Genomic DNA, 23,246 nt, shown 5'->3' with positions numbered 1-23,246 from the left:
AACTGCAACGAAATCATCATGCAATATCGTTGACGAAAAGTGACGAGATGAAAATGTAGTTTACTAAATAAAAACTATGCCAAAATCTCTCTTTACTTTCGTTGACGAAAAATGAGGAGACGAAATATTATCAAAGATAACGTTACATCTCTGATAGTCAGTTTTTCTCCCAGCAGTTCCATTTCCGGTGCTGCGCTGGGCAGCAGCTGTGTGTCCGTGCTGCGCGCGGCGGTAGATTTGAATTACACCGGGCAGCGGCACAATATGAACTGTCAGGAAGACTCGGGTCTAACTCATGGTCTAACTCATGCTCTAACTCATGGTCTAACTAACCTTATTTAACAGAAAATAAAATGGCAACAACAGGGCTTGGGAGCAGTGGTCGCACTCGCGTTAACCGAATACCCCCCCGTCAGTGCGAGTGATTGATAAATTGTGCACTCGACGGGTAATAATGGATTATGGCGGAAATGTTACGATCCTGTCCGTCAAAATTACTGACAACGAAAAAGTCTAAAGCCACCACTGCTTGGGAGAAAGAAACAACGTGATATTTGGGCCCATTTTCGCTACAATGAGGCGGATACGTTTTTTTTATCATTCAACCTGTGTTTTTCATCAAATAAGGACAAGATATAATCTTATTTATTTATATATACTAAAATGACAAAGTATTGGTTTTGGCTAGACTAGTTTGACTGAAATGTTCTATATAATCTGATGACTAAAAAAGACAGTTTTCATTGACAAAAAGTAGACTAAAATAATTAGTTTTCTTTGACTAAAATAAGACTAAAATGCTCAGACTTTTAGTCGACTAAAACTTGACTAAATAAAAACAGGGTGAAGGTGACTAAATATGACTAAAACTAAAAAGGAAATTTAACACAGGACTAAGACTAAAACTAAATAAAAAAATAGCTGACGAAATTAACACTACCTCTGACCCCTGCCAGAGAATGTTTGACACGACTCACTGTTGCCTTCGGGATAACACACACTCACACATACACACGTATAAATACACTGACACAAACACATGCTGAGTCACACTCCCCCTGTTGAGCATAGATCTGTTGGATTCCAGATAGCACGATTTAAAGGGAGGTGGTAGGGCGGAGAAGTAACATCATTAAGCCTGGAGTGATCCTCCGAACCACGAGGTTATCTTGTTTCTGTAGCGCAGCAGATTATGAGCACAAACACACACCGACCTGTCACACTCCATCTGCCTAAACACTCAGTGCCAAGCACCAAGCTTCTTTTTTTATCCAAGCTGATAAAGCCCCGAAATCTCTTTACGCTCTGGGCACACACTCCAACCACCGGCAACTGATCTAGTGGAGATAGCGACACGGCGATTTAAATCTCTGGCTTTTTGCTTCATCATGATAGAAGAACAGCCGGGAGTGTGTTCACAGGGCTTGTCTTTAGTTATTTTATCCTTTTTGTGATTCAACAATATTACGTAACACATGTTTTTTACTTATTTCTAGTGCCACCCATATAGCTATTCACCCCCCTTGCCCCTAGGGAAAAAGTGGAGATAAATGGAAAAATAAAAAACATACCATTCAGAGACATCTCAAAAATATAGACAAATAAAAACCCAAATGTCATAGTATTTTCCATTCCCACATGACATACAGTACTATTGCAGTGTTTGTGACTAATGAGACTGCTGTAAATCAATGTTTTAAAGGCTGTCAGACAATTAAGTCAAAACAAACAGCAGTTTACGTGTTAGTTGTCTGCCAGTTGCCACTTTCACAAGGGTCCTTTAAGGCAATATAAGCCAACTTGTAAAAAAGGTGCAACTTGAGTTTATAGTGCATCAGTTGTAAACGCTATCAAATAAAATGCAACAGAGTGACGCTTACAGAGGGATGCACACAGGGTGAAATGATTACAGCATATGCCGATTCAAAGGAAATCCTAACTCTGCTCTGAGGGGTCCGCTCCCCTCAGAACGTGCTGCGTGTGGTTCTGGTACTGACTGCTCTGTTTCTCCCCCCCCCCCTCCGCAGGTTAGCAGAAATGGAGAATCGTAATGGCTCTTATCTGAATGACAGTATCTCACCCAATGAGAGCATGTGAGAACCGCTTTCTGTTTGATTGCTTTGACCTCACTCACTGATTGGCTGTGTGTCAACTGGCTCCGCCTTCTTTGTTTACTTTGGCTCATTGTGATGAATGTTACATATGCTCAATGTTCTGGATACAACCCCATGTTGTGGTTTTTATTGTGTTTCTATCATCACATATTTAGATTTTGGGGAATTTGATCAATCTATTGATAGTCTTAGAAGATACAATTCTTGATTCTTATTTGAATAGATTTTTCCCTCACTGTCCCTGGATTATAACTGTCCATGAACTATGTTATATATTGTATATCCTAAGTCTGTGCGTTCTATATTTAGTCTAGCTGCAAGTAAATGTCCCATCAGGGGCAAAAAAGATCAAAGTTTGTTCAATAAGTGCTAGGAGTCTGACATGAAAATGTAACCCTGTAATTAAAGTAGTAAAAATATAAATATATCCCCATAACTTACAAGTGGAATGATGAAGAGAAAAAGATGAGCGGGGAGCATCTAGAGACTGAGAGCTTAACACTGCTCCCATAATGAGTTTTACTTTCATGTGAGCAGTAATCTTCAAACGCCACACATCTGCAGCTCCTACAGTGTTCACAATGAACGAGCTGAAAGCAGGGCAGTGAACGCAGCAGCATCTCAATACCTGGCCCAATTAACATCGTCACAACAACCACACAAACACTTCCTAAAGTGTTCCAAATTTCTATCTAATGTCCAGAGAAATGTACGATCCCCTCTGTTTCATAGATTCTTCTTCTGTGGTGTTTTTTTCTGTTCTCTTTCAATGAAATCATTTTCTCTGTCTGTGTGTGCAGCGATGATGAGCACATGTTGATCCAGCACTACTGCCAATCCCTGAACCAAGGCTCTCCCCTCAGCCAGCCCCGCAGCCCCGCCCAGATCCTCATCTCCATGGAGACGGAGGAGAAGGGGGAGCTGGAGAGGGTCCTCAACGACCTGGAGCAGGAGAACATGTGAGTGACAGGACAGAGTGACCTTTCCCCAGTGTGAGAAAAAGTTTTTAGAGAGTACTTGTCCATGGACAAGTGAGTTTGTCAATGTACTTGTCCGAATACATTTTTCACTTGTCCAGAATGGACAAAAATTGGGGCCACTGGAATCTTCTTCTTCGTCATCGTATTTTACATTTTCCCACGGTTTTTAGGACACCGCTAACGTAAGTGAGCGGTAAGCTTTTACTGCATCACACATAGGGTTGGGTATCGTTTGGATTTTAACGATTCCGGTTCTGCTTTTCGATTCCGGTTATTTTTGGTTCTCGATTCCGGTTCTTTGAGAGGGTAAAAATAAGTCCCATGACAAACTGGGAGAAAAATATATTTATGAAAACATTAAGTCAAATCTGTATTCCTATTTACAAATCACTTCATACCGTTTAATTTCTTACTGTTATTGAATACAATTATATAAAAATAATCTCTGCATTGTTTAGTTAGTTCTAAGTGGTGCAGTTTGAGAATGTACAATTAGCCCAGTCTCCTCTGATGTTACACTGCAACCTGCCTGTGAGACAGAGTCCAACCACACATGTCCAACACATAGGACATAACCTAATAATAATAATAATAATGACACATTAGATGTATAGCCTATAGGCCTAGCGCTTTTCTACAACTCAAAGACGCTTGCACGCTTACACATGTCCTGCAATACACATGCTGCAGCTGCCCAGCTGCTCACTGTTTGTAAAAGTAAATAAATAGTATTTTCATTTCAATAATGTACTTTCTATACCCTGCTTCATAAACAATACTGACATCCCTGTGCTCCTCTGAGTCTGGGGGTCCGGGGATGTGAGGACAGTGCGAGGACACAGACAGGGAGGCTGCTTTACTTCATAAAGGAAATGGTGGTCAATATTAACAACATAGGAGTTAAAACGCTTAATAACCTTCATTACGTGTTAGAGAAAGAACATAAGAAAGTTTGACAAAGATGAGGCTGTTAAACGGGCAGCGGATCCTCTGTGTGTAGAAAGATAGAGAGAAAGAGAGAGAGAGAGAGAGATGCTGAGCTGCACCATGCAGCGATCAGCTGATACGGAGCATAGAGAGAGCTGCAGTCTGCGGGGCTCGGCCTCGCCTCCTGTCCTCACAACTCTTATTAATCCCGGTACCGGACAATTGTTATTTGTTCCTACTCGGAACCAAGTTTTGTTTCCCAACCCTGCCACTGTGCTACACTTCCCACCCCGCTCCGCCCCGCCCCCGTCTAACTGTACAGAAAGCGGCGAGATGCATTTCCTTAGGAATCGACAAGCAGAACCGAAACTAACACTTCTAAACGAACAATGGCGGACACGTACAATTTGCGAATGAGTTCTGCCTTTTGTAAACTGAATGTATCAATCATTTGTCAATAAATCAGGCCGAAAAACGTCAATTGAAAGATCTACTTGTCCGATATTGTAAATAACACGTCCCGGACGGTGGGACGTGTACTTTTTCGCACACTGCCATAGCTGTGTGTTTATTACTTCACATGTGACTGATCCTCCTGCTGACCTCTCCACAGGAAGCTGCAGTCGGAGTACGACCGTCTGAAGAAGGCCCACGACAGGAAGGGCCTGTCCCCGCTGCCGTCGCCCCCGGAGATGATGCCGGCATCGCCGCAGAGCGCCCGCGACGCCGAGCTCATCGCAGAGGCCAAACTGCTGCGTCAGCACAAAGGACGCCTGGAGGCCCGCATGCAGATCCTGGAGGATCACAACAAACAGCTGGAGTCACAACTACACCGCCTCAGGCAGCTGCTGGAGCAGGTACACACACACACACACACACACACACACACACCCACACAACTGGAGCAGGTTCATACACTGGAACACAACATGGAGCCGGTACAGACACAGGAACTCACAAACTGAAGCACCCAATTATGTAATAATGTCTTTAAAATGCCAGAAAATGTAATAAAATCCAATGATGTTATAACCTGACCAATAATGCAATAAAGCTATAATTTTCTTTTATAGTTTATTTCATCAATTTTGACTCCTGTAATTAAGCTGTGTGGCTTGGATGCCAATGTTTATTTAATTTGTGTGTGTGTGTCTCAGACGGACTCCAAGGTGAATGGTACCGCCCTCTCTTCCCCCTCCACCTCCTCGCAGCGCTCCGACTCGTCCCTCCCCCTGCTGCGTGTGGCCGCCAGCCAGACTAATGACACCATGGGTGAGAACACACACATCTTAAACTTACAATGAACTGCTTTAGTGTATGTGAGACCATGACTCAGCATTAGTTTCAGCCGCCTGTAGTTCTAAAAATGGTCTTCCTGTTTCAGGTGATGACGAGCTGTCCAGCCCTTCCCAGGATGCATCTGGTCTGGAGGAAGTGATGGATCAGCTCAACAATTCGTTTCCTCATAGCCATGGTACAGTACACTAACACCACCATTTCTTACATGCAATATTTTCAATTTTCTCTACAAACTCCAATCAATAGATACAATTCTACTATATTTCCTGAAAAGTAGAACACAAATGGAAGAATTAATCCTTTCTTATGGGATAAAACTTAGAGAAAGGTCAAACTGGCAACTTTAAAGTCAGTAAAAGTGGAGAGATAACTATTATGAACTAGTTTACATGCTTAATAAATAAAAAACATATACAAAATGGCCATCACTGTTTTAAGATGTGCATAATCAAATCAATTTTTGACCCTAAATTTAGTTACATTAGTCCTTAAGTGAAGCATTACCCCCCCCCCCTTTCTTTTTCTCTATTAGCGACACAAAGCTGATTTGTTTCCCTCTTTCTGCCTTTCTTGTCTTCCTTTCCTTGTTTTCTCCCTGAGCCAGGAGGAAGAAGGGGATACCCGTGAGAGGTTAGTTGCTCACCTTCCTCCATCTCCACCTCCTCATCATGCAAAATCCATGTTTATGCATGCACCACTATCAGAACAAAAACTCACAAGACGATTTCATAATTGGTTTAATAATGGGAACGGCTGTTGTATTCGGTGCAAAAAATAAACAACAGAGTGGGACGTCATGGTGAAAATCTATTATCTTTCCTCCCTCCCTTTCTCTGCCTTTAATTTCCTTTCCCTCCTCTGTCTCCTGACGCTCTGTTCTGTGTGTGTGTGTGTGTGTGTGTGTGTGTGTGTGTGTGTGTGTGTGTGTGTGTGTGTGTGTGTGTGTGTGTGTGTGTGTGTGTGTGTGTGTGTGTGTGTGTGTGTGTGTGTGTGTGTGTGTGTGTGTGTGTGTGTGTGTGTGTGTGTGTGTATTAATGTCACACATCAGTTCACAATGTGGGGGTTGACAATAACATTCATCATATTTTTCTTCGAATGGTGGCTTCCAATAACGTCTCATTTAGAACAGAACATTAGAATACCTCCACAATGTAAGTTTAGTTACTGTCACATGTTTATTTTTCTATGCAGTCCATTGTCTCTGTGTGCTTTCAGTGTAGCCTCATAACCAGACGTTTCACTACATTGATTTGTTTCATCTGTTTAAAATATGAGCGTCCATAGAAATGGAACCAGGCCCTTTTGTACTTGAAGCAAAATATATGCAAGAGGAAGTTTGATATACATATTATCAACCATATAGAAAAAATAGATGGTAAACCCATGTGTTGAAGCTATTCATTTTTTTTATATCTAATAGTCATTATTGAGTTGATGCTTTTATTTTGGAAGCAGCTTCAGGCACCAGGGGATTTGTTATTTATTGGAAGACAGATGGAGGAAAGACATGTTTTTTTACCAGGGTAAGAAGGGAGGTAAAGCCATTTTATTTTATCTTTAAATCATTGAAAATGAAATGTTGAGCTGGACATTGGGCTTTTTCCCATGTTAGTCACTTCCTGGTGCCTCGGCGACAGATTTAAGGACATTTAGCAGCTACACCATTCAAACGTTTATACTTCTGCGGCCGTTTCTTCATTTGAATCTACAAGTAGCACCAATACCAGCCGTTTTCAGCTTCTTGTGTCACCTTTGCGGTGTTAGTCAGTGTTTCTGATTGTGTTTGGTCCCTCTCCAGGTCCAGGTGTCGGCAGTTTGTTCCACATGGCCGATGGTGTGGGCCAGGCCATGGAGTCGCTGGTCAGCCTGATGACAGACGAGCAGAGCGCCGAACAGCACGAGGCCCTGCCCTTCTGACCCCCCCTTTATCCCTCCCCCTTCCTTTCCTCCCCTCCTTTCCTACCTATCGCATGCTTTTTCTAGTCAAACAACTGGATTGGAAACACAGTTTACAAAGAGAATATATAAACATCTATTTTTGTGAAGGGTCGCGGTTCCAACAACGTTAAAAAACAAACAAAAGAAAAACATTATACCTTGTAGATTTAAGTAGTTTCTTAAAACGTCCTGAAGTTGTTTTATTAATAACAGAGGCTGGTTTTTAAACTTCTATGCAATTGTATAAAAAAAAAAGAGGGGGGGTGGGTGCAAAGAGAGATACAAATCAGTGTGTTTAGTGTGGCCATCTTTTTGTAATTGGGGAAACGGCTAAAGCATTTCAGACATTTGTATCAAAAAAGAATGATTGTAATCATAAGGGTGCTTTCTAAGAGGAACATGAATTTCTATAACAGCGTACACTACTGTCAAGGTAATGCAGGCATCCTGGATCTTTACAGTGCGTTGTCTGTGTGTGAGTGTGTGTGCGTGTGTGTGTGTGGTGGTGCCTAATTTCCACATTGCATTACAGCTTTGACGTTGCTTTGGCTGACAAACCCCATGTTTGAATCATGCATTCGTCCGTCCGTCGCTCCATCCATCAGTGAGTTCATAATTCCTATGATTTACAAAAGTTTTTATACCTGAATTAGTTTTTATCAGTGTAGACAGATGTTGGAATTGGCCTGATTCAGAACTGAGACACGTCACTACATACCTAATGCACATATTGGGCAAGAATTAGACATCATTTAGATTTTACCCAGATTATCTGTCTCTTAAGCACCAGACTAGAGTGTGGCATCCCTACGGAAAAAAATATACATTTTATTTAGATTTTGTTACTATGTGATTCATCTTTAATTAACATATTATTAAAATGTCCGTGCATCATTTTCAAACTTAATATAAATGGTACCTTACCCCAAATTTGGGGAAAAGCTGCAGCTGAAGTCAATTTTTTACGCTGATATGTGTCCAGCTTTAAACACACTGACTCATACATTTCCCATAATGCAACTTTTTTGTAGTGGAAAAGGAAGCTACATCTTTTATATCCAAACTGATATTCATCATCAGTTCTGAATCAGGCCTGGACACAGTCCTTCAGAAAGACGTCCTGATTATTGCACTGGTACATCTTTTATCTCTACGATGCTCTCTGAGTGTCTCTTTAGGGCCGGTTGAGGACCCGCGGTACTCTTGAGTGTTGGTTTCTAAGCTGACTGGAGTACTGTAAGAAGAATGTGATTTTAAATCTGCAAGGCTGCTAGCTGAGATTATTTTAAAGGAATTCTTCCGTCTGAACACTAACGAGACATATTTTAGGAGGCCCAGTAAGCTCTACCTCGTCTAAATTGTCAAAGCCCGGCATTTTTTCTAATGCACTCAACACCTTTCAGATTATTATTTATTAGTTATTTCTGATTCACTGTAGAGCCTCCAATCTGAATGTTCCGATGCATCTCTATCAGAGCTTTACGACCAGTTTCAAAACATTTCACACAAATGAATCAGTGTGCACTACTGTCAGACCTGGGACATACTAGATAGGTGTTTTCTGTGTGGAGGATGCTTTTATTTTAGTGTCTTTTTGTCCTCGGTTAAAAAGCTATTTTGTTTGGTGCCGTGTGAGGTGTTCAATATTAGCATGTGTGACTATATACAGCTCATCCTTCTTTAATGTGTAACCACTCAGAGGTCGCGTTTGTTTTTGGCGTCATATTGTCGCGGCATGATCTAAGAGGCTTTCGTTCTGATCCAGATACTGAATTCGATTTATTTGTCATGTCTAACGTTTGTGTTTCATTCTCGCATCATTTTTTAAATAACACAGTTCAATACTTCACAACATATCAGATTCCACCAAATATATGCCTTACTACTGTATTATAAAATGCTTTACTGTATATCAATAAAGCACGCAGTTATGTTGATTTGATTCTCTGTGTATTGTGTTTATTTTTTGCGGAATGGGCACGGTACAATAAATGCATTTTTTATTTTTAAAACAACCTCAAAATCTGCCACAAAGTGGCTAGTGCAATTTATATAATATAAAATCAATGTATTCAACTATTACATAGAAACCATTTATATTCCTTATGTGCCATGTAAGCAATATTTATGATAGTAAAATAAGACGTTATTTGTTTTTAATAGATAATATTTGTACAAAAACTCCAATAAATCCTCTGAACTCAGACAGCAAAACACGTTTTTAAACAATAATTGCTAAAGAACCACACCTTTACTGGCGTTTCAGCCTAAAGCTCCTCAATGCTCTCCACATCCTTATCAGAGTGTGTCGGAATGACCTCATCCTGTACGCATACAGGATGGGGTTGAGAGCGGAGTTGGCGTGGGAGAGCAGAACAGCCGCTAGTGTGAGCGACATAGGCACACGGCACTGTGGGCACAGCAGCAGCACGCCGTTTATGATGTGGATGGGCATCCAGCACACCATGAACAGAAACAGGACCAGGAAGAGGGAGGTGGCTTTGCGCACCTCCTGGCGGGAGCGGAGGCCTGATCTGACCTCGTTTGGCTCGCCTGGCCGGAGGTCAGCCGCACCACAGCTGGAGCTGCTGGACCCAGACGAGGCCGACCTGAGTCCTGGATTTGTAAACACAGCGGTGGTCTCAGTGTCAATAAGAGAACCAACGCTGGATTGCACTTCCTCCACAGCCCTCACTTCAGTCTTGCATTTTCCCGCCTTTTCTTTAGCTTGTCTACTGAATCTATTCCCTGTGTCATGTCCCCAAGCAGCAGAACTCCCACTGTCCTCGGTCCCGGTGCTCCCACTACCAGCAGTTCTCGTGTTCTCCGAAGACCCCCTGGCTACAGCGATGCGTTTGAGTTGCCGTCGGATGGTGAGGAAGATGTGGCCGTAGATGATGAACATGGCCAGCAGTGGCACCAGGAGACAGCAGAAGAAGTTGAAGTAGACCATGTAGCTCATGTTCACCACACAAGTGAAGACACAGTAGCTGGTAAGACAGGGAGGCATATTTATATAATATAAAAGCACACGTCACATGACATTGTCAGGCACTATATTCCAAAATCCAATCAGAGAATGTCCCACTTTTCTTGGGAGCCTTGCTATTCTAACTCCTAGATTGTCCTACAAATACACATCATCCCTGCACCACTCACTCTGCTCCTCATCCAGCTCTTCCTCCTCTTACCTAGAGCCTGCTTGTTGTCTTCTCCAGTCCATGAGCGGCACGGAGCCGGAGATGGCCCCCAGGCCCCAGGTGAGCAGCAGGGCCAGCTGGGCGTTCCTCGGGCTCATGACGCGCTGGTACTGGAAGGGCAGGATGATGGCCATGTAGCGCTCAGCTGCTACTGCTAACTGACTCAGGATGGAGCTCTTGAAGGGAAGGAACACTTCTGTAATGAAACGCTTACCTCCAATTCTGTGTTAAGGGCCAGTGTTAATCTTGAGGGAGGGGTATCAGAAAATGATGCTGAAACGATTTTGCTCGTTACTGTCTAGTAGTGGATGTTCCTACCTGTGTGAGCACCATCAGGATGCTGAGCATCACCAGGCAGAGAGGCAGGTTGTGGTGAGGCTGACCCAGGTCTGTGAGCACCGCACAGGGGATCGCAACCAAACCCACCAGAGTGTCTGCCACTGCCAACGATACCTTCACAGACACAGTAAAACACACTTTTATTCCTTTGGATAAGTGTTTATAGTTATGGATTAATTAAAATGTCAGGATATCTTGGGTCAAATACCTCAATCTCGATAATGCAACACAATTAAATATATTTACAACATATAAGATCTAGGCATGGCGGGCAAGGCAAGTTTATTTATATAAAGCACCTATCAACACAAGGCAATTCAAGGTGCTTTACAAAAATGAAAGACATTCAGACAAAGGCATTTAAAAACAGTCATTAAAAAGAAAAGATAATAAAAGAAAAAATACATGAATAAAAAGTTACAGTGCAGTTTAAGATATGAATAGTTCACACAGAAGTTCCACTTTACTGATGAACACAACGGCTCAGTTTCAATTAAAAGCAGCGACAAAAAGAAAAGTCTTCAGCCTGGATTTAAAAGTATTCAGAGTTGCAGCGGACCTGCAGGTTTCTGGGAGTTTGTTCCAGATATTTGGAGCATAATAACTGAACGCTGCTTCTCCATGTTTAGTTCTGACTCTGGGGACAGAAAGCTGACCAGTCCCTGAAGACCTGAGAGATCTGGATGGTTCATAATTTAGCAGGAGGTCAGAAATGTATTTTGGGCCTAAACCATTCAGTGCTTTATAAACCAGCAGCAGTATTTGAAATCTATTCTTTGACACACAGGAAGCCAGTGTAAAGACTTCAGAACAGGAGTGATGTGATCCACTTTCTTAGTGTTAGTGAGGACTCGAGCAGCGGCGTTCTGAATCAGCTGCAGCTTCCTAATAGATTTTTTAGTGAGACCTGTGAAGACACCATTGCAGTAGTCGAGTCTACTGAAGATAAAAGCATGGACAAGTTTTTCCAAATCCTGCTGTGACATTAGTCTTTTAATCCTAGATATATTCTTTAGGTGATAGTAGGCTGATTTAGTAACAGTTTTAATGTGACTGTTGAAACTCAGGTCAGAGTCCATGACTACACCTAGATTTCTGGCTTTATCTGTTGTTTTGAACATTGCAGACTGAAGCTCAGCGCTAACTTTGATACGTTCGGCCTTGGCTCCAAAAACCATTACCTCAGTTTTATCTTTGTTTAATTGGAGAAAGTTCTGACACATCCAGTCATTGATTTGTTCAATGCACTTACTCAGTGTTTTCACTGGAGAATAGTCACCTGGTGAAATGGTTATGTAAATTTGTGTGTCATCTGCATAGCTATGGTAACTTATTTTGTTGATTTTCATTATCTGAGCCAGTGGTAGCATGTAGATGTTAAAGAGAAGAGGCCCCAAGATAGAGCCTTGGGGAACCCCACATGTCATATTTGTCAACTCAGATGTGTATTTACCTATAGAAACAAAGTTGTTGCTGTCCTTTAAGTAGGATTCAAACCAATATAGAACTGTTGCCGAAAGTCCCACCCAGTTTTCTAGTCGGTCTAGTAATATGCTGTGGTCAACAGTGTAAAACGCAGCACTGAGATCTAATAATACTAACACTGAAGTTCTGCCACTGTCTGTGTTTAAGTGGATGTCATTGAAGACCTTTACAAGAGCAGTCTCAGTGCTGTGGTTTGGACGAAATCCTGACTGGAACACATCGAAACAGTTATTTATTTATCTAGATACATATAGATATTTAGCCCTGGACTTCTTGCAGTTTTCCTAAATCACAGGTTTGAATGTTAAGATCCAACATTTTAGATGGGGATGAAACAGACTGCAGGACTGTAGTTCCTCACCAGGAAGTAATTGGTGACCGTGTGAAGTTTCTTGTTCCAGCTGACAGCCAGACACACCAGGAAGTTTCCGATGATGGCGAGCATGGCGATGATGAGCTCAGTTGCAATGTAGAGGCCCTTCAGACGGGGCAGGAACCCGTACGGCATCTCTGCCGAGCAACTACCGGGGGTCGCATTCATGATGGGGAGGAGGCGGAGACTCAGTCATGGGAAGCCTTCAACTGTACCATTCAGCCGGCGGTGGTGAACAAGGTGTTCAAATCTTCCACTTCCACTGTCCTATACTGAGAGATGTATATAGTTTTAACACTGAGTACACACTACATTATTTTGAGGAGAAGAAGCAGATATGAGAGGAGAGAGGTTGTTATGAAGCTCAGTCTGCAGCCTTTGTGCTGAACAACTGAGAGGGAAGAATTGTTCCTGATAAGGGACAAAAACATCGACACACGCACCCAAACAAGTGTTCACTGTTTACACACTGATATTGATTCAAACTGCTTCCCTGTTGCTTCATTAAAACACATGGATTGTAAAATATACATTTGCAGTGAAAAGGCACAAAATAAAACAGGGCTGAAGTTACAGTACTACACATTATTGTTGTGGGTTGGGGGACTCGATGCATATCTATTCCTAATCATTTTTTGCTTAACGATCATCATTTTGAAAATATTATGCATCTATGACGTACACACAAGGCATGTTTTTACAAATATGTGTAAAAGGGATTAGCGAGTAAATCTCAATGCATGATGAAATTAAAGGGCCGTACCTGAAAAATCAGACATACAAAAAAACATACATGTGTACGTGTGACCCTGTAATTATTTTAACTCAGTCCCTTAGAGATTATAAACTAAAAAGGCTTTGATACCCAAAATCCCCAGGAGATAGTCATTATTTGTGGATAATGAAGTTTACTTACCTTCAGGTGCATTCATCTCAAAGTTGGAACATCATCTAGCACACTGACATAATTAAAGTTGATGAGGAAAGGCAGCAGGTACACATTGGAAGGACACTGGGAAATAAGTAGGAGGAGCATCAACTGATAAAACCGTCCTTCATCACACTTCCTCTCCATCCCTCTGTGTTCCCTCTGTTTCTTACAGGGGAGATAAAAGGAGAATGCAGCATACGTCAGCAGCAGGATCCTGTTGAATGAACAGCAGCCGCTGCCTTACTGTTATAGATTCGGGGGAAATGGAAAAGCAGATATGCTTTGACGTAAATGTCCCTCCTGTTCATAACAAAACAAACATGTCATATCAAAATTTCACGCTTGGGCTACACTTTCATATAGTAAAATAATTTGTAATTTTCTTCAGTAGAACAACAAATACAGAAGCCAAAACATGCGCTAAACATACCATATGCTGCTTAAATTACATTGATTAGATATTATATCAATATGATATAAAATCATACAGTAGGCTAAGCGTTATTAGTCAAATGTACCTAGAATATAATTTTTCATTTGTTAAAAATATTAGATTTATTGATTAGTCAATAAATCTTTTTTCATTGTTTAATTAATTGTATTTAAATGTTTGCTAGCTTAAGCATCTCAAATGTGACAATATTCAGCTTTTCTTTGTATTTATATATATATATATATATGTATTTATATTGGGTGTCTTTAGGTTTTGGACTGTTGGTTTGACAAAACAAGAACATGTAAAGTGTCCTCTTGTAACCTGTTTACTAAAGAGCTCTGCAGTTGTGTTTGCTTTATGCACATTAAGTTCCTACCTATGGAACTTTATGTGCATATTAAACATGTTATTTATTTATTATAACCAGAAGCACACTCAAGAAAGACAATGACTAATAATCTATTAGACTGCAGCTAATTCAGATGAGCCTCTGTATGAGTTTGTATCACTTAAATATCATCCAAATGTATCCACTCCTTCACTTTTCAATGTCAAAACCCCGTTTTAGTTATATAAAGTAACAATACATATATTTAAATATTTGTAGTTTCAGTATTTAGGCTAAATTGAAGCTCAGAAAATACAGTGTTTTGTACTTTCCTACTTTCACCGCTGAAGGTCGCCAGAAACACCTTTCTTCTTCTCTGGCGCTGTAAGACACGCTATACCGGAAGTTTCTGCAGGTCACGTGACTGTATGTAACATTCGGGTGATTTGTGTTTACTTCAGTCAGTAGCAAGAATGGCTGTATAGAGAGTTAGTTAGGATGTTACAGGACACATTTTGATAAAGAAGTATCTCCTGGGTCTTCAGCAGACAGACATGTCTGGGTTCAGCGCGGAGCTCATTGACTACCTGGAGGGGAGGATAAGTTTTGAGGAGTTCGACAAGCGGAGAGATGAGCGGAAAGCAAAGGTAAGGAGAGCTGCAGCACTCAAAAGTAAAGCTAGCTAACTCAGTATGCCCCTTTACATGTAATTGATAATAATTTACTACGACAATACTTCCATGCTTGATTTTTATTTTGACTCTGTTACGTTTTTCAAACGTTGGAGGTAAATATATGTTTTTCTCTCTAAGGAGTCGGAGATACCTGCAGATGTCGAGGAGGAGGCTCAGCCCTCCACCTCCTCCATTATCCCGGGAAAGATAGGTAAAACTGTCTCAAATAGTTTTTACTTTACAGTGTTATTGTTTCAATTATATATTGTTTCTGAAAAACATTGAAAGCTTTAACAAACACAAACAATAAAGTACGCCATAAATGACATGTAGCAGATTTTCCAAAAATAATAATCAATAAAAGAATACTACTAGTATCGTATCGGTTATATTTATTGCTGTTGATCACATCGCTTCACAGAGGAGGGGGTCAGCCCGGGGGTCCAGCTGGCCTTCGCCTCCATGCTGGAAGAAAAGCCAGAACCAGCATCTTCAGAAGAGCAGGAGGAGGAGGAGGAAGAGGAGGAGGAGGACAGCCTGAGCTACGTGGATGATGATGAAGAAGATCAGGATTACAAGGTGGAGAAAGATGAGGGGGGGAAGATGGAGATGGACATAGAGGAGGCGGCGGCGGCAGAGGTAAAGGAGGCAGAGAAGGGGCCAGGGGTGACAATAGAAAGAAGACGAAAAAGCAGGAAGAAGAAGAAGAAGAGAGAGATGGATGAGGACGAAGACGTGACGGTGGGGGATGTGTTTGCCCTGGAGATGGAGCTGAACCGAGAAAACAAGAAGATGATGAAGGTGAGGATGAGAGTTGGAAGGTGTGTTTCCAAACTTTGAATGTGTGCAAGTGTTCAACTTAATGTGTGTGTGTAGGAGCGGCGTCATCGCAGCAAGCTGCCCAGAGCTCTGAGAGGCCTGATGGGAGAGGCCAACATCCGCTACGCCCGAGGAGAGAAAGAGGACGCCATCCTGATGTGCATGGAGATCATACGACAGGGTATGAGACCACTTGTATGTTGTTTTCCTTTAGCTATTCTTTTTTATATTTCTCCAATACTGAATCTCTCTTGCAGCTCCTCTGGCCTATGAGCCCTTCTCCACCTTGGCCATGATCTACGAGGATGAGGAGGACATGGAGAAGGCGCTGCAGTTCGGTCTGATCACGGCCCATCTCAACCCCTCAGACTGCGAAGAGTGGGTCAGACTGGCCGAAATGTCTCTGGAGCAGGACAACATCAGACAGGCCATCGTCTGCTACTCGAAGGGTCAGTGACTTTAGATTCAAACATGAGAAGGGGTTCTATGAGTACTTTTGCCACGAAGTTGAGTAGGCTGTTCTCATCATCGTCTTTTGAATCAATCCACACCTAACACTGCACCACTTATTGGATAATTGTGTTTTGCGTTACTATCTCTGGGTTAGCACAACTATAACTCTTTCACCTAATTTTTTTTAACAATTAAAGAATGCAATATTGAGTGGTTGTACTGCCCTACTATCAATATTAATATTCTCCGTTCACTCTTGTCCCCTGCAGCTATTAAATATGACCCCACCAACGTGCGCTACGTGTGGGAGCGCTCCAGCCTGCACATGCGCCTGGGCGAACACAAACAGTGCATGGATGGATACCGCAAGATCCTGTCCCTGCTGCCCATGGAGGACGGGGAGCACTTCATGCAGCTCTCCAAGGACATGGCCAAGTACAGAACACACACTGAGAGACAAACCACATCCACTATCACAGTATTTCCTTAATAAAGTGTCATAAGGTTGTAGGTTTAGCAACATCTTTGTGTGTGTGTGTGTGTGTGTCTTGTTTAGGAGCTACTATGAGAGTAATGACTTGCCCTCAGCTCTGGGGGTAATTGAGGAAGCTCTTGCGCGACACCCCGACCTGGTCAGCGATGACTTCATCAACATGGCCGCCGAGCTCTTCATCTCCAACCGGCAGTACAACAAGGCCCTGCGGGTGTGTGTGTGTTCAGTGAATTAACAGTTTGCTTGTCATTCAGAGGAATAAAAGGTGTGTTTTTTCTTAGTGAAGCAAATGGAGTACTCTGTGTGTGCTCTTCTAGGTGCTGGTCCAGTTTGCAGCTATAGTTTTGGTCAGGGATGAATCTAACCCAGATGTTGTAGAACCAAGGGAAGAAGAGAAGGAGGCGGAGAAGACGACTGAGGAAGAAGCAAATACGAATGAAGAATGTACAACAACTATGAAGACTGTAGAGGAAATAGCTGCAGAAGAGAACGGTGAGTAACTATTTTTCAAAATTATGCAATTATCAGAAATGAGCAGACACTAGTCATCACTATCAAAGGGTACTTTATATAACCAAAATGGATTAAGATAGACGATCCTTTAACACAAAATCCAAATGTTCATCACAAACGAACTGTATTCAAAGTGTATTGTTACGCTTATTGAGAATGATGTGTTGTTCCCCAGGTGAAATTCGGGATGTCCAAGTGCCAGACAGTGTCCCAGTGGACCTGAGGGCCAAGCTAATGGTTTGCCTCATTCACCTGCGTGTCATCACACCCCTGGAGGTAAACACAACTTTACTTTTGCCATTGAGTTTAAACTTTTTTGGAGACTTTTCATAAACGTTTTGTTTCTGACATGTTCAATAAACAAACAAAAAAACCACCTATCTCTGTACGAACCCCCCCACAGGGCCTGGTGTTGTCGCTGATGGAGCAGAGTCAGGAGGAGATCGGGGACTTGTACCTGGATGTAGCTGAAGCCTACCTGGAGGAGGGCGAGTACATGGCCGCTCTGCCTCTGCTGTCCGCCCTCGTCATCTCCGAGAAGTACAACCTGGCCGTCGTCTGGCTCCGACACGCAGGTGGGGCCGACAGGAAGTGAAAGTTAAAGTGAACAAAACACAATCTGTAGACTGTCATGCAGGTTAGCAGTCCGTGTGGAGAGCAAAAGAGGGGGCATATATGGCATAAAAATGTAATTGGCTATTAATTATAGTAGTTATCATAACCACCTATTTGGACACTTTTGCAGAGTGTCTGAAGGCGCTGGGCCACATGGAGGTGGCGGCACAGAGCTACACTAAAGTGGTGGATATGGCCCCCCAGCACCTGGAGGCGCGGCTCTCCCTGGCCACCCTGCAGCAGCAGCTGGGCCGACCCGACTGCGCCCTCAAAGCTCTGGAGTCCATGTACGACAGCGACACTCTGGCACAGGACTCTTCAGCCGCACAGAAGGTATGAGCAGGGATCCATCACTAAATTCATGGGCAATACATTATTACAAAAAAACGTATCCAAAGTACCCCCATTGTCCCTCCTTGATGGATTTTAAAGAGTGCCAGGATTATTGAGTTGTCAGTGTGTTGTATGTGTGTATACTCATCACTATATGTGCCGTGGTTGTAGGAATTGAAGCTGCTTCTCCATCGCTCCACCCTGCTGAAGACCCAGGGACTCACACAGGACTACCTGGATGCTATGATCACTATGATCTCCATGCTGCTGAAGGTAACACTCACTCACACAACACTGTTATAATAGTTAAAGCGTAAAAGCAATCAACAGAAACAAAAAGCTAACACTAGGCTATTAAGGAACTACACATCTTCACGTCACCAGCGCTAAGCTAAAGGCGGCTAATGTTGTGTAGTCTCATTTAGTCACTTGTTAGTAACCGCTATTTATATGACGCATACAAGCTTCAGACATTCATTCTGTCATTAAAGGATGATTCCATGTTTCTGTGTTAGGTGTCCATGCAGCGAGCTAAGGTGTGTGTGCGTTCTGTCACCTTGGCGGGGGAGAGTCACCTGAGACTGGTGAAGTCTAAAGACATGGTGCCAGAGATTGATGATCATGAGGCTGCATATCTGGACAACACAGGTAATTGTCCGGCAGTGGCTCACTCAGTAGGGGCTTGGACTGGGAGCCGTAGGGTCGCCGGTTCAAGTCCCCGACCAGACCTAAAATATGGAGTGTGGACTGCTACTTGGAGAGGTCCCAGTTCACCTCCTGCCCTGCCGTGCTGCCCTTGAGCAAGGCACCGGACCCCACCCTTCCCCCCTCACTCCCATTGCTCCCTGGGCGCTGTACACTAGCTGCCCACTGCTCCTAAAACTAGACTCCTGGTACTAGGATGGGTTAAATGCAGAAAACACATTTCACTGTGTGCTCTGCATGTGTGACCATTAAAAGAGGGTTTCATCCCTCCCAATTCTATTCTATCTATGATAAGTAGAAAATGAAATAAAGCCAATTTAAGTGTTATCTATTTATCCACTCTTGTTATGAGTCATTCAATTTCATACTGCTGGCCTCCTCTCGCCCCCAGGTAAGACCAACGTCCTGTCCAGAGAGGACTGGTGGCAGCTGCTGGTGAGCTGCGTGCAGACGATGAGCGAGGTGAAGCGCTACGAGGAGTCTGAGCTGCTGGTGGAGTCTGCCATGGAGTTCTACTCCTTCTACGACAACAAGCCGCGGAGGAAGGAGCTGGAGTTCTTCGGCCTGTCCGCCACCATCCTCGACCACAACTACTACAAAGCATACAACTACATCAGGTAGAGTCAAGCGTACAGCTTCATCAGGCAGATGTTCACATGGAGTGTTAATTGTTGAAAGTTAAAATTGTCTTGTGTCTGTTTCCTTCTTCTCACCAGATTGATGTTGATGGAAAATCGGGATCAGCCTCAGCTTTGGAATATTTTCAACCAGGTCTGCATATACTTCAATACTGTAGACATGCCTGGGGGGGAAATGTGGGCATTTTAAGTTAGTTTCTTACCCAAAGACACTTTGGCAAATTGACTGTTTGTGTTGGGATGGAACCACTGATCCTCTGAGTAGTAAATGCTCATTTAAATAGCAAACAATCTTGTACCTATTCATGTGGCTGTTTTTGTGAAATAAAACAAATGTCCAATATGTTTTTTCTCCACCTCAGCTGACTATCACCTCCCAACACCAGCGTCACCATCGCTTCTGTCTGCGCCTCCTGCTGAAGCATCCTGACAACCACGCCCTGTGTTTCCTGTGCGGTCACAACGCCATGGTCTCCGGAAGCTTCAAACATGCCCTAGGTACCATTTTATATTTAATTGATTTGCATTATATTCTACTTAAGTTCAAAATTGTTTGTTACAGCATCCTTCTCCTGATGTCCAGGTTTGTTCATTGTTGCCCATAGATTTGAATTGCTACTATAATTTAAATTTGCTTTCAGGTCTTCCACAAATCGTCCCGCTAGCCCTGTTTGTTTCTGGTGTGGGATTAGGCAGTATTTGTTTGTTTTCCATTGGTATGATTCTCTAACACATGTTGTTTTTAGGCCAGTATGTCCAGGCCTTCCAGACTCACCCCGACACCCCCCTCCACAGCCTGTGTGTGGGCCTCACCTTCTTCCACATGGCCTCTCAGAAATATGTGGCCAAACGCCATGCGCTGGTGCTACAGGTACAGAGTCTGAATCATACTCCCTCTTTAGCAGTTTCTGTACAGTGACATACTCTCCTATTAAAATATGTGTGTTTTCAGGGTTTCTCCTTCCTGTGGCGGTATGTGGAGCTGCGGGGAGTGTGTCAGGAGAGCATGTACAACCTGGGCAGAGCGCTGCATCAGATGGGCCTCACATATCTGGCTATACATTATTATCAAAAGGCACTGGAACTGCCTGCTCAGAAACTAGAGGTACATACATCACATAACCATTTATTTTCTATTTATCACATAACCGCATACTATTGAGTTCTCATTCTGCTGTAACATTGTGACTATATTTCAAAACGTCTACTTTTTTGCTAGTATTTGTGCACAATTCTCCAGTAGACCTCTAACGCAACATCTTTTCCTCTTTTTGTCTCTTTTTTACCCTCCATGCAGGGTATCCCTGACGATCAGGTGGATCTGAGCAGAGAGATCGCCTTCAACCTGTCTCTCATCTACCAGGCCAGCGGGAACATGAACATGGCCCAGCAGATCATCAAAACACACTGCATTGTCTGAAAAAAGAATAAAGATATTTATCTATCCCAGGTGGAAATTGGGTTTTCTGAGGAAATGAAAATATGTATTTACACATAAGAAAAAAGTAAATACAATTTTTTCCAAATTGTACTAAAAGGTAAATCATACCTGTTTTACAGATACACAAAATAATAAAAGTTTAAATGTATTCAGAGATTACATTTTTAATTAGAAATGTATTTATTTCTGTATTGATTCATTTATAAGCAAGGCATTTTTGGTACAAACCAACTGTACATATATATATAAATGCTGTCATTTCAGTTATGTTGTATATAAGGCTGTGAGATTTAAGAGTTTTTCATAGTATTGATATTTTTCTAGTTTTGGTAGCACTACTGCTAAATTAATTTAAACAATTTCATAATTGTTCCAGTCCCATTTTAGCAAATGTCCGATTTTCTTATGAAGGATTTGATTTACATTTGCATTATTTATAAATGTATATACAGTCCTAATGCTTCAGTAAGACTATAATAAGGCTGCTATAACCCATCATGTAAAGAAAGTCATATTTGTTTTATAAAGAATTTCACTCCAACCAAAGATGTTTTCTTTTTATTGGCACAATGCTTCTGTGGCTTTTTCTGTTGTTTTTAAATGTTTTTGTTATCAGTGATGTGACAGAAAGAGTGATGGACATCCTTTTTCTGTTGTGATTGCAGGGATTAAGACTGTTGGATTATTTGCCAAATCCCTCCCTCTCCTCTCCCAAGCATCTGCTTCCATCATATTTTCCTCCTGGGTCACTGCACTGCATCTAGGCCAGGCCAGAAGCGGGACAGCCTACTTATGGAGGGGAGGGGCTTTCCCAAGCCACTGAATAATGTGAGCAGTAGGCCTACTATTGTTAAAAACGCAGTATAGATACTACTAAAAGTTGTCCTTCTCAATCATAACTAGCATAAAAGACCTGTTATAATGGTAATAATCCTGTAATATCTGTCTGGATTGAGATCATATGTTAAATCAATGGTGAAAAATTAAAAGTAGCAAAACTAAACTTTGAAAATATTCAGTTACAAGTAAAGGTCCTGCATTGAAAATCGTATCGGAAGTAAATTGTAAGTATTGAAAATCGTAAGTATTGGCATCAAAAAAGGATGAACTACTTGTTAAATACAATATTGGTATACAAAATGTATTTGATTCGAAGTTTTAAGTAGCATAAAATGAAAATACTCAGTAAAAATTCAAGTATCAAATTTTTGTTATCGTTTACATGTACTTCATTAAGTGGTGGGATGTTCATTGTAGTTATTTATAATAAAATGATTTGAAAAAAGTGCCACATTCTAGTACAAGATATTTAATATAAAAGTATTAATATTTATGATTTCGCCCGTTGTACTCAATATTATCTTAGTAATCATTAATAATATATACCTACCTTCTTTTGAAGTGAATAAATAGTGGGTTCATGATATCTACATAGTTATATAGTCATTCTGGGTGTCATGTTTAGATGGTTGGTGCTGAGAAAAGTAGAAAGTGGTTCATGGTCTTCTTAAAGGTGACATATTATAATGTTTTGGTATTTTACATATGTGTCCGAGCAATGTCTCAAGCCTTTTTTAAATAGTTATTCATCTATGTAAGTATGAGAAGAATAACGTTGTTGTTGTTTTTTTTTTTAATAACAGCATGTTACATATTGTAATGGTTTCAAAATGACTTGAATACCTGAGAATAGGATATTATGGGACCTTTAATGGAGAACCTTGTTTATTGTGGTCCCTGTGTCTGGCGACCCCTTTAACCCGCGACCTATATCTTGGGAACCTACAAATGGGTGGTGGTGGGAGGTGGTAAAGCAGTTATTTTTTATGCTGAGCTCGATCAGTATGCAGTGCACTGCTAAAACAAAGTTCCTTACCAGCAGGTATAACGGTTCCATATTGTGATAACCAGAAGGCGGCTGGTTGTATTTCCCCCGGCATGGCAGGGCGTCAGCTGGCCGGGAGCAGAGTGCGTGAAGCGGCGGAAACGGAGAGGCGGATGTGGAGAGGTCCAGTCGAATAAATAAGAGATGAACGCGTCCTTCTATGCAGCCTGGCATCATGACGGAGATTTTTCAGAGAATGAGATCGGAACTATGATTTAAAAACGGGAATTACATTGTTTTGTTTGGCTTGTTTGACCAGACTGGCTACCGAGGGGCAGCGTTTCTTCTCCCGGCCTCTGGAGCTCTGGATCCCGCTTGGAAGCCGAT

The 23,246-nt window shown here is 42.0% G+C and overlaps 3 protein-coding genes across 12 annotated transcripts in view; 2 read left to right on the top strand and 1 right to left on the bottom strand.

Annotated features, from left to right (window-relative positions):
- dmd (dystrophin) overlaps positions 1-9,200 on the top strand; it is a 182,536-nt gene extending 173,336 nt beyond the window's left edge. For 4 of the 9 annotated variants that reach the window (XM_034216838.1, XM_034216835.1, XM_034216834.1 and 1 more), the window contains 6 exons: positions 2,028-2,093; positions 2,915-3,073; positions 4,635-4,878; positions 5,179-5,293; positions 5,406-5,495; positions 7,119-9,200. In XM_034216838.1, the coding sequence (XP_034072729.1) occupies positions 2,028-2,093; positions 2,915-3,073; positions 4,635-4,878; positions 5,179-5,293; positions 5,406-5,495; positions 7,119-7,237 (793 nt within the window). In that variant the 3' untranslated portion in view covers positions 7,238-9,200. Of the gene's footprint in view, positions 1-2,027; positions 2,094-2,914; positions 3,074-4,634; positions 4,879-5,178; positions 5,294-5,405; positions 5,496-5,924; positions 5,951-7,118 lie in introns of all 9 variants that reach the window. The other 5 variants (XM_034216839.1, XM_034216836.1, XM_034216840.1 and 2 more) reach the window with 2 other exon arrangements.
- An 80-nt stretch (positions 9,201-9,280) lies between these two features.
- On the bottom strand, positions 9,281-13,827 carry LOC117546634 (adenosine receptor A1-like). 2 transcript variants are annotated; one of them, XM_034216945.1, is made up of 5 exons: positions 13,572-13,827; positions 12,644-12,927; positions 10,777-10,911; positions 10,450-10,634; positions 9,281-10,248 (listed from the first exon to the last, which is right to left on the bottom strand). In XM_034216945.1, exons 2-5 carry the CDS (start codon positions 12,821-12,823, stop codon positions 9,510-9,512), a joined length of 1,239 nt encoding a protein of 412 aa, XP_034072836.1. In that variant the 5' UTR covers positions 12,824-12,927; positions 13,572-13,827; the 3' UTR covers positions 9,281-9,509. The 2 variants fall into 2 exon arrangements, with proteins under 2 accessions (XP_034072836.1, XP_034072835.1); XM_034216944.1 differs by having other exon boundaries at positions 12,644-13,827.
- A 907-nt stretch (positions 13,828-14,734) lies between these two features.
- Positions 14,735-21,580, top strand: gtf3c3 (general transcription factor IIIC, polypeptide 3). The gene is made up of 19 exons (XM_034216886.1): positions 14,735-14,997; positions 15,163-15,235; positions 15,446-15,825; positions 15,901-16,024; positions 16,101-16,292; positions 16,566-16,731; positions 16,853-17,000; positions 17,107-17,281; positions 17,478-17,578; positions 17,706-17,877; positions 18,048-18,250; positions 18,422-18,523; positions 18,766-18,898; positions 19,347-19,572; positions 19,672-19,726; positions 19,956-20,091; positions 20,340-20,464; positions 20,546-20,698; positions 20,891-21,580. Exons 1-19 carry the CDS (start codon positions 14,905-14,907, stop codon positions 21,011-21,013), a joined length of 2,880 nt encoding a protein of 959 aa, XP_034072777.1. The 5' UTR covers positions 14,735-14,904; the 3' UTR covers positions 21,014-21,580.
- The last annotated feature ends 1,666 nt before the right edge of the window (positions 21,581-23,246 follow it).

The sequence above is a fragment of the Gymnodraco acuticeps genome, unplaced genomic scaffold, assembly GCF_902827175.1.
Source record: "Gymnodraco acuticeps unplaced genomic scaffold, fGymAcu1.1, whole genome shotgun sequence".
Taxonomy (NCBI): Eukaryota; Metazoa; Chordata; class Actinopteri; order Perciformes; family Bathydraconidae; genus Gymnodraco; species Gymnodraco acuticeps.
Note: the sequence above shows the minus strand (reverse complement) of the source record. Positions and strands in the feature narration are given on the sequence as shown.